At 41.6% G+C, this 11142-nt stretch overlaps 1 protein-coding gene across 1 annotated transcript in view; it reads right to left on the bottom strand.

Annotated features, from left to right (window-relative positions):
* LOC125032365 (carbonic anhydrase-related protein 11-like) overlaps positions 1-11142 on the bottom strand; it is a 63102-nt gene that overhangs the window by 27834 nt on the left and 24126 nt on the right. Inside the window, exon 3 of the mRNA XM_047623460.1 lies at positions 7572-7769. Within this exon, the coding sequence (XP_047479416.1) occupies positions 7572-7769 (198 nt within the window). The remainder of the gene's footprint in view (positions 1-7571; positions 7770-11142) is intronic.

Here is an 11142-nt window from a genome sequence, read left to right as displayed (position 1 = left end):
ATTGTTGTTGTAGTTGTTATTGTTGTTATTGTTGATGTTGTTATGGTTATTGATGTTACTGCTATTACTGTTGTTGTAGTTGTTATTGCTGTTATTGTTGTTGTTATTGTTGTTTTTGTTATTGTCATTGTTTTTGCTGTTACGGTTCTTTGTTATTGTGTTGTTATAAATGTTGGCATTATGATTGCCATTGGCAGAGACATTATTATCGTATTTTTTGTTATTGTCTTTGTTATCATTAAGATTCTCATTATCATCATCATAATTAATGTTACTAGTGTAGTTATTTTCGTTATATGTGATTATTGTTATTGTTAGTAGTAATGGCATTATTATTAATAATATCATCACCATTATTACCAACATCATCGTTAAAATAACTATTGTCATTATCTTCATTATAATTACCACTATTAATATCACTGTTAGCATGACCATTGTTATCACCAATATCATTATCATAAGAAAAGCATTGCCATTATAACCATAATGATAATTATAAACAATAGGATCATCCATTATTCCTTTCATTATCAAAAGAAATAACTATATCCATATCATAGTTTTCCTATCATTATTAGCGACAAAAAAAAAAAACAATGATAATACAAAAAATACGTAAGTAATTTTCGCAATGTAAGTAATACAAGTAATCAAGTTATTTTCAGCTCTCTTTTGGCAACAGTGGTCATGCATTATTGACAGATCATGACGGCATAAACGCATGACCAGAGGATCATCATGTTTCCTGATCACTCAACAATCAGCAGGTATTGCCAAATGTCATCGGAATTTTGCATGATGTTTTTTATCGGTTCGTTGTTGTTGTTTTTGTTGTTATTGTTGTTTTTGTTGTGTTGTTTTTGTTACTATTGTTGTTTTTGTTGTTATTGTTGCTGCTGCTGTTGTTTTTGTTGTTGTTTTGTTATTTTTGTTGTTATTGTTGTTTTTGTTGTTATTATTATTGTTGTTTTTGTTGTTATTGTTGTTGTTTTTGTTATTATTGTTTTTGTTGTTTTTGTTATTATTGTTTTCTTATTATTATTATTGTTGTTTTTGTTGTTGTTGTTGCTCTTTTAGCTATTGTTGTTTTTCTTGTTAATGATTTGGAAACGGGCTGGCTTGTTTCATAATTATTCACGTTATTTTCTAAACCAATCACGAAAACAAAACAAAAAGAACAAAAACACGACAAAGAACGGCGATTATTAAACTCACACATAGACAGAAACACCATACAGCAAACAAGACAAAACAAAAACAAAATCGAAAAAGAGTATCTATCTTCACAACAACGTAATAATTCTCGCTAGTTTGTTCAGTCAGTAAACCTAGTCGTATAAGATGTAGTTTTAGATAGATTAAAATAACAAATGCATGTCTTGAAAGGGATAATAGACGGGGACACAGATATCATGGAGAAGAGGCAGAGAATTGAAAAAAGGGAGAAAGAAAGGGAGAGGGAGATAGGGGCGAAAGAGGGGCATGGGGGAGAGGTGGGAATGAAAGGGGGAGAGAGGGAGGGAGGAATGAAAGGGAGAGAGGGAGAGGAGAGAGATAGAGAAAGGGGAAGGAGAGAGAGAGAGATAGGGAGGAGGGGGACACACAGACAGACTGACAGACGGAACAACACAGACAGATAAAAACGACACATGAACAGCTAATCTTACACTCTACCCACACCGTCATCACCCCTTCCCCTCCCCTCCCCTCCCCACCCCTCATCACCGTTTCCCACCCCCTCCCCACCCTTCATCACCCCGTCATCACCCCCTCTCCACCGGTCCCCATCCCTTCCCCACCCTTCCCCACCCCGCATCACCGTTCCCACCCCCTCCCCACCCCCATAACCCCCCATAACCCCCTCATCACCCTTCACCCCCCCCCCTCTCCACCGGTCCCCAACCTTTCCCCCACCCCTTCCCCACCACCCCTTCCCCACCCCCTTCCCCACCCTTTCCCCACCCCTCATCACCCTTCCCACTTCACCCCATCCATCTCCATCTCCGGCTACGAGAGACGCAGCATCCATCCCCTTTAAAACAAGAGCCGAAAATTAAACCCTGGTAGTGTTACGTCAGATAGCCGAGGTAAGGGGCATGCCAAGATCCAATAATGATTTATCCTGTTATCCAGTATCCAATAATGGTTTATCATGTTATCCAAGATTCAAGAATGATTTATCTTCTTATCCAGTATCCAATAATGGTTTATCATGTATTCCAAGATCCAATAATGGCATATCCTGATATCCAAGATCTAATAATGATTTATCCTGTTATCCAAGATCCAATAATGATATATCCTGATATCCAAGATCTAAAAATGATTTATCCTGTTATCCAATATCTAATAAAGGGTTTATCATGTTATCCAAGATCCAATAATGATTTATCATGTAATCCAATATCCAATAATAATTTATCTTGTTTACCGCGATCCCATAAAAGTGCATTTTGTTATCCAAGATCCAGTAACGATTCATCTTGTTATCCAAAATCCAATGATAATTCACCCTATTAAATGACAATGCTTTATCGTATTATCCAAGCTCAAATGATGATTTATCCTGTTATCCTAGATTCGATAATGTTTCATCCTGTTATCCAAAATCCAACGATAATTGGATGGTGATTTATGATTTATCCTGGAGATTTATCATTTATCCTGTTATCTAAGATATAACAATCAATCTTGCTATCCAACATCCAATATTGGCTCATCATGTTATCCAAAAGTAAATTAAGCCGGTTATCAAAGATCCAAAAACAACAATAACAACGCAATTAAGTGAAACATACTGCATAACACCAAGCAGAACAACAACAAAACAAATTGAAACATTGAACATCAAATCACAAAAAACAACAATAACAACAACAACACAACGAAACAAACTGAAACATTGAACATCAAATCACGAAAAACAAAAACAACAACAACAATAGCAACAACAACAACGAAACAAACTGAAACATTGAACATCAAATCACCAAAAACAACAACAACAACAACAACAACAACGACAACAGCAACAACAACAACGAAACAGACTGAAACATTGAACACCAAATCACCAAAAACAACAACAACAACAACAACAACGAAACAGACTGAAACATTGAACATCAAATCACCAAAAACAACAACAACAACAACAACAACAACAACAGCAACAACAACAACGAAACAAACTGAAACATTTAACACCAAATCACCAAAAACAACAGCAACAACAACAACAACGAAACAAACTGAAACATTGAACATCAAATCACCAAAAACAACAACAACAACAACAACGACAACAGCAACAACAACAACGAAACAAACTGAAACATTGAACACCAAATCACCAAAAACAACAACAGCAACAACAACAACGAAACAAACTGAAACATTGAACATCAAATCACCAAAAGCAACAACAACAACAACAACGAAACAAATAACATAAAAAAAGGAAAAGTGAAAACTCTCCTTAATAACAGCATGGTGTGTGTTGCGTAGACTGATTACCTGTCTCTATTGCGGTAAACTTTATACCATTGTCTAAGAAACGCCATCGTGACTCACCATTAGCGTTCAGATATGCAAATTAGGTTTCGCGTAGTGTCTCCCGATCGGCGGGTGACGTGGATAACTCATTGCGAAAGAAATTGGCTTTGTGGAGACAATAGGTGTCGGATACATTGGTATTTTCAAGGAAGCGAGAGAGGCGGTTTTTTATTTGGGATGTGTTTGTCAATTCGTTGGTGTGTTTGGGTGATTGTGTTTGTTTTTGTGTGTGTGTGTGTGTGTGTGTGTGTGTGTGTTCTTTCTGGTTCTCTTTCTCTCTCTTTCTGTTCTCTCTCTCTATCTCTCTCTCTCTCTCTCTCTCTCTCTCTCTCTCTCTCTCTCTCTCTCTCTCTCTCCCTCTCTCTCTCTCTCATTCTCTCTCCCTCTCTCCCTCTCTCACCCCCCCCCCCTCTCTCTCTCTCTCTTTCTCTCTCTCTCTCTCTCTCTCTCTCTCTCTCTCTCTCTCTCTCTCTCTCTCTCTCTCTCTCTTTATCTCCATCCCCCTCTCTTTCACTCCCCTCTCCCTCTCTCTTCATTCACAACAATAATTAGTCATGATAGCTGCTGAATATTTAAGCAACTTTGCACGCAATCATCAGAGATAATTTCTGCAATCCAGGGCTGCAACGGCCGCTTCATTAAGCACCTGTGTACTGCAACATGTTGGCGTGAGCTTTCAGATAAACTCACTATAACAATATCACCCATTATTGTCACTCTGTCAGACGTTGATCGAATTACAAGACACGCAATTCCCTTAAACCATCTATTATGTCATTGAAGAATAGTGTTTGTTTGTCAAATAGACTATCATTAATGGTGATCGATATTATCCTTTATGTAAGAAATGGAAGGGTTAGGGGAATAATAGGCGTGGGAGTGATATAAAGAAAGGGGGGGTGAGGGAGAGGGAGATACAAAGGTAGGGAAAAGGGGAAGAAAGGAGAGAGAGACAGATTGAAAAACGGTGAGACAGACAGGTAGATTAGGAAGGAGGGAGAGAGAAAGGGAGGGGAGGGAGTGAAGGAATGAGGGGGGGGGGAGGGAGAGAGAGGGAGAGAATAAGGGTTGGATAGGTAATAATGTAAGTTCCATAAGTTATTATGATAGTGATAAGATTGATGACTCGTGAAAAAAAATATATATATATCAATGGATAATAGTGGTTTTCGTAGTAATGACAGTAATGATAATGATGATAATGACAATAATGATAATAACATTCATAATGACAGTGGCAATACTTATGACAGTTATAATGATATTATAATTATTGTCATTATCACAATTATCATTATTATTATCATTATCACCACTATTATTATTATCATTATTATCACTATTATTATTATATTTATCATTATTATTATTATTACCATATATCACATTCTTTTGGATTTTGAGCCTTCGAGGAATCTTTGATACCTGGTCATTCATTCGCTTTCTAATAAACCCGAAGGCTCTGGCAGTAATACGAACAAAAGCCGTTCTTATGTTTCACATTTTGCTAACTTCAATCTCAAGATCAAGATTAGTATGATGATTATTGTTATCATCATCACTTTTATCTTTACCATTACAATTATATCAATGTTATTATCAATATTGTCATTTACATAATCAATACGCTTATTGGTGTCATTATCATTATCATAATCATTATTATTATTTTAGTTATCATTATCATTATCATAATCATTATCGTTATTATTCTTATCACCATTTTAAAAATCACTATCATTTGAATAGCATTATCATTATCCTTATCATTATCATTTAAATATGGAGATTCTTGTCTTTCCTTGAAGGATTATTAAAATATCCACTTTTGCATATTATCACCATAATTGCCATGTGCTTGCCTATGCTTGACATAATTGTCAAATTGTAAATGAAATATAATAGTCATAAGCATACTCTAACTTCTAATAATGTTTATTAATCATTACGTCCCCGAAGGTAACTCTAATAAATTATTTCATTACAGGCACAAGTATTATTACGTTGCAAAAGAAGTGATACTGTCTTATATATTTTAACATACTTTCTTATCATATCATACCAACTTATATACATATCATAACACCGATATGCGATAACTTTGGGGTTCAACTTGACCCACAGGATTACCAATAATTCCTTGTTATCTTATTTCGAGAAAAAAAAAAAAAAATATATATATATATATATATATATATATATATATATATATATATATATATATATATATATATATATATATATATATATTACACGACACTAAGAATTTGTACGTTCTCTGAGGCAGTGGATTCTCCCCAGCTTAATTTTCTGCGTGATAACTCTCTATTCGTTTAAGTATTTCGTGTGTGAAAACTCATGTAGCTCTGCTCAATAGGGTGACTGGTCGGGTGAGAAGATTTGTGTTTCGGTCTCTGTCTGCCTGTCTGTTTATGCGTTTGTCTGTCTGTCTGTTTGTTTGTGCGTTTGTCTGTCTGTCTGTGTTTGTTTCTGTTTGTTTGTGTGTTTCTGTCTCTGTTTCTGTTTATGTCTCTGTTTCTGTTTCTGTCTCTGTTTCTTTCTCTCTTTCCCTCTCTCTTTAGTTCCCCCTCTCTCTCTCTCTCTCCTCTCTCTCTCTCTCTCTCTCTCTCTCTCTCTCTCTCTCTCTCTCTCTCTCTCTCTCTCTCTCTCTCTCTCTCTCTCTCTCTCTCCCTCCCTCCCTCCTCCCTCCCTCCCCCCCTCTCTCTCTCTCTCTCTCTCTCTCTCTCTCCTCTCTCTCTCTCTCTCTCTCTCTCTCTCTCTCTCTCTCTCTCTCTCTCTCTCTCTCTCTCTCTCTCTCTCTCTCTCTCTCTCTCTCTCTCTCTCTCTCTCTCTCTCTCTCTCTCTCTCCCTCCCTCCCTCCCTCCCTCCCCTCCCTCCCTCCCCCCCTCTCTCTCTCTCTCCTCTCTCTCTTTCTCTCTCCTCTCTCTCTCTCTCTCTCTCTCTCTCTCTCTCTCTCTCTCTCTCTCCTCTCTCTCTTTCTCTCTCCTCTCTCTCTCTCTCTCTCTCTCTCTCTCTCTCTCTCTCTCTCTCTCTCCCTCCCTCCCTCCCTCCCTCCCCCTCCCTCCCCCCCTCTCTCTCTCTCTCCCTCTCTCCTCCTCTCTCCTCCCCTTCTCTCTCTCTCTCTCTCTCTCTCTCTCTCTCTCTCTCTCTCTCTCTCTCTCTATCTCTCTCTCCCTCCCTCCCTCCCTCCCTCCCTCCCTCCCCCCCCTCTCTCTCTCTCTCTCTTTAAAATCTAAAAAAAAAAAAAAAAAATCCTCCGTATCTCGCAAGAGTGAGCGTGACATTTGCATATAACCTCTTTAATGACCATCATATGCATACAAAAAAACAGGAACTTCACCCTCCATAATTAATCATAATATTCCACAACATTGCAAACCCGTATTTTCACTCGTCTTGCAGGAAAAGCAATAAGCAAAATGACATCTGCAATCATTTTCAATAATGGGAAAAAAAATTATAATAACGATAATGATAATCAAATATCCCGGTAAGACAGTATTGAAAATTGATTCATTAGTCAGTCAATCATATGATCTGCTAATTAAAATTCCAATCAGGTGCTCGTGAAAACAAACTTACCAATCGCCATGTGTCAGTTAATTAACCAGTCAACTAACAAACAATTAACTAGCCAGAATCAACCAAAATCAGCCACTGTCAAACAACATCAACTAAAATCAACTAAAATCAACCGACGTTCGACCAAAAATCACTCAACCATCTTTCAAAATCATGCAAAAATCACTCAAAATAATTCAAAATATCCCCCAAAAGTCTCTTTAAAATCACCCTATAAATCACCAAAACTCACCCTAAAAATAACCACAAATCACTAAATAACCTCACCCTAAAAAAATAAAAATCTTCCTTATAAAAAATCACCCCCCCAAAAAAATCATCCGTCCACCCCAACCCCCCCCCCCCTCAAAAAAATAAATAATAATAATAAAAATAAATCAACAAAAAAACACACACAGTTCAACACTCACCTCCGCCGGGAAAAACTGTCCCTGGATACTATGCTCCGAACCCAAGGTATGAGTCGCCTTGGCCGTGTTAGACCAGCGGACGATCGCGTAGGTCAGGGTGTGGGCGTAATGCAGCGGGCCGCCCGTGACCTGCCACACCTGGTCGGCGCCCACGGTCCATCGAAGTCCAAAGCCGGTGTTGGTGAGCGTCCCGTCGACCTATTGGTGGAGGGGTGGAGGGGTGGAGGGGTGGAGGGGGGGGAGAGAAAGAGGGTGAGGGGGAGGTGATAATATTGATGATGGTGATGGTGGTAAGGATGAATAATGATGATGGTGATGATGATAGTGATAATAATAATGATGATGAGGATAATGATAATAATAGTAATATTAATAACGATGATGATAATTATGATGATAATAACAGTGATAATAATGATAATGATGATAATGGTAATAATAGTAATAATAATAATAATGATGATGATGATAATTACGATAATAGTAGAAGTAATAGTAATAAAGATGATAATAATAACAATGATGATAATAACAATAATTTAGTTAATTCCATTTGTTACACTGATTATTCTCATGTCTGTTTTACATCTAAACTACGCCCTGCGTGCAAGGAATGGCCGGGGTTACCATTCATTGGCGGTGCGGGATTCGAACGCGGTGGAAAGGGAGAGAGAGAGGCAGAGACAGAGAGAAAGAGAGAGAGAGAGGGAGAGACAGACAGAGGCAGAGAGAAAGAGACAGAGACAGAGAAAGAAAGAGAAAGAGAGAGAGAGAGAAAGAGACAGAGAGAAAGAGAGAAAGAGAGGCAGAGAGAGAAAGAGAGAGGGAGAGACAGACAGAGGCAGAGAGACGTACAAAATCAGACCGAAGCAAGCCACCTACGAAAAGATTAATGAAGTGAAAGACCAACCTTTCCCATCCTATGCATTAATCGTGCCCCATGTCATATTCTCCCAACCTCTTCCCTAATTCCCTGATTCTCACATTTTGTTCCTCGGTTTCTCACGCTCTCTCCCCTCACTCTATCTCCTCACTCTATATCTTCACCCTCTTCCTCTCTCCTCATATCCCTTTCATTACCCTCTATCCTGTCACCCACTCTTCCCTCACCCTCTCCCCTCACATGCTTATATAACCCCCTCTCTCTCCTCTCCTTCTCATTCACTCATTCACTCTCTTCCCTCATCCTCTCCCCTCACTCTCTCTCCCCTCACCTTCTCTCCTAACCCTCTCCGCTCACCCCCTCCCATCACCCTCTCCCCTCACCCTCACCTTCTCTCCCTCTTCCCTCACCGTCTCCCCTCACCCTTTCTCCCTTCACCCTCTCCCCTCACCCTCTCCGCTCACCTTCTCCCCTCACCCTCTCCCTCTCCCCTCACTCCGTCTCCCCTGACCGTCTCCCCTCACCCTCTTTCCCCTCCCCTCATATCCCTCCCCTCACCCTCTCCCCTCACTCCCCCTCCCCTTACCGTCTCCCCTCACCCTCTTTCCCCTCCCCTCATATCCCTCCCCTCACCCTCTCCCCTCACTCCCTCTTCCCTCACCATGTCCCCTCACCCTCTCCCCTCACTTCCCTTAATCTACTAATCTTCCAGCCCATCTACCTCTCTCTCTGGCAGATCCCCTCAAGCATTCACGGTTTCCTGACGTGCTTGAGGAAGCAACTTTCAAGCACGAGCTCTCGTTTGCTTGTTTGCGTGTTTGTTTGTTTGTTTGAGTTGGTTGGGGGGTGTGGGGGGGAGTTGGGGTATGTTGGGATGGGGGGGGGGGGGCTTGATTGGTTGATTGGTTGTTTGTTCGTATGTTTCTGTGTTTAGTTGCCTGCGTGCTTTCTTGTCTGTTCTGTTTGGTGTTTATTTGTTTAATGTATGTTTGTTTGCCTGCACGGCTGGTTCCTTCTCTGCTTCTATTTTGCTTGCTTGTCTGTGCGGATTGTACAAGCAAAACGAAAGGAAGGAAATGATCCCGCTTTGTTGCGTTCGAAACCGATTTGGGTGAGCTTGGGTGAGCTTGGGGGAAATTGGGTGAGCTTGAGTGAGCTTAGGGGGGCTTGGGTGAGCTTGGGGAGATCGGTGGAGCTTAGGTGAGCTTAGGGGAGCTTGGGTGAGGTTGGGGAAATTGGGTGAGCTTGAGTGAGCTTAGGGGGGCTTGGGTGAGGTTGGGGAGATCGGTGGAGCTTAGGTGAGCTTAGGGGAGCTTGGGTGAGGTTGGGGAAATTGGGTGAGCTTGAGTGAGCTTAGGGGGGCTTGGGTGAGGTTGGGGAGATCGGTGGAGCTTAGGTGAGCTTAGGGGAGCTTGGGTGAGGTTGGGGAAATTGGGTGAGCTTGAGTGAGCTTAGGGGGGCTTGGGTGAGGTTGGGGAGATCGGTGGAGCTTAGGTGAGCTTAGGGGAGCTTGGGTGAGGTTGGGGAAATTGGGTGAGCTTGAGTGAGCTTAGGGGGGCTTGGGTGAGGTTGGGGAGATCGGTGGAGCTTAGGTGAGCTTAGGGGAGCTTGGGTGAGGTTGGGGAAATTGGGTGAGCTTGAGTGAGCTTAGGGGAGCTTAGGTAAGCTTGGGGAAATTGGGTGAGCTTAGGTGAGCTTTGGGGGAATTGGGTGTGCTTGGGTGACCTTCATTTAGGTTGGGTGAGCTTGGGGGAGATTAAGAGAGCTTGAGTGACCTTGGGGAGACTGGGGGAGCTTAGATGAGCTTGGGGGAACTTAGGTGAGCTTGAGGGAGCTTAGATGAGCTTGGGGGAGAATGAGTAAGCTTTGAGGAGCTTAGGTGAGCTTGGGTAAGTTTTAGCGAGCTTGAATGAGCCTGGCAGAGATTGGGTGAGCTTGAGTGAGCTTGGGGGAGATTGGGTGAGCTTGAGTGAGGTTGGGTGAGCTTGTGGAAGATTATGTGAACTTGAGTAAGCTCGAGTGTGCTTGGGACAGACTAGGTGAGCTTGTTTGAGCTTGAGTGAGCTTGAGTGAGCTTGCTGCTTCATGAACTGTCCCCTTTCTCCTCCTCTCCATCCTGAACCCTCCCCTTTCCGCTCTTCCCTTTCTGAACCTCATATTGAACCTCTTTCATTGTTTCTGAACCTGTGTTATTGAACACAACCTCTCCTCTTCCCCTCTGAACACCCTCCTCCTTCCCTTCCCCTCTTTCTGAACCCCCACTTCTTCTCCTTCTCTCCTTCCCTCTTCTTCTTCTCCCCTACTTCTCAATTCCTTTTCCCCTTCCTTTCCTTTCTTCTAATCCCTCGTTTTTAATTCATTCCTCTTTGCCCTTTCCTTCCTCCCCTTCCCTCTTTCTGAACCCCTATCTTTCCCTGCTCTTCCCCTCCCGTTCCCTTACCTTCCTTCTGAACCCCTCTGTCTGAGCTCTCCCCTTTTCCGAACTCCTGACCCCTCACTCTATCACTTTCCCCTTTCCCTCTTTTTGAAACCTATCCTCTCCTTCCCCTCCATTCCTTCTGTCAGAACCCTCCCTTTATCTGAGCCTCCTCCCTTTTCCCCTCCCTCTCTCTCTCTCTGAAACCTATCTCTCCCTTCCCCTATCCTCCCTTTCCCCTTCCTTCCCTCTGAACCCTTCTGTCTAAACCC

Source organism: Penaeus chinensis, chromosome 14, assembly GCF_019202785.1.
Source record: "Penaeus chinensis breed Huanghai No. 1 chromosome 14, ASM1920278v2, whole genome shotgun sequence".
In the NCBI taxonomy this organism is placed as follows: Eukaryota; Metazoa; Arthropoda; class Malacostraca; order Decapoda; family Penaeidae; genus Penaeus; species Penaeus chinensis.
Note: the sequence above shows the minus strand (reverse complement) of the source record. Positions and strands in the feature narration are given on the sequence as shown.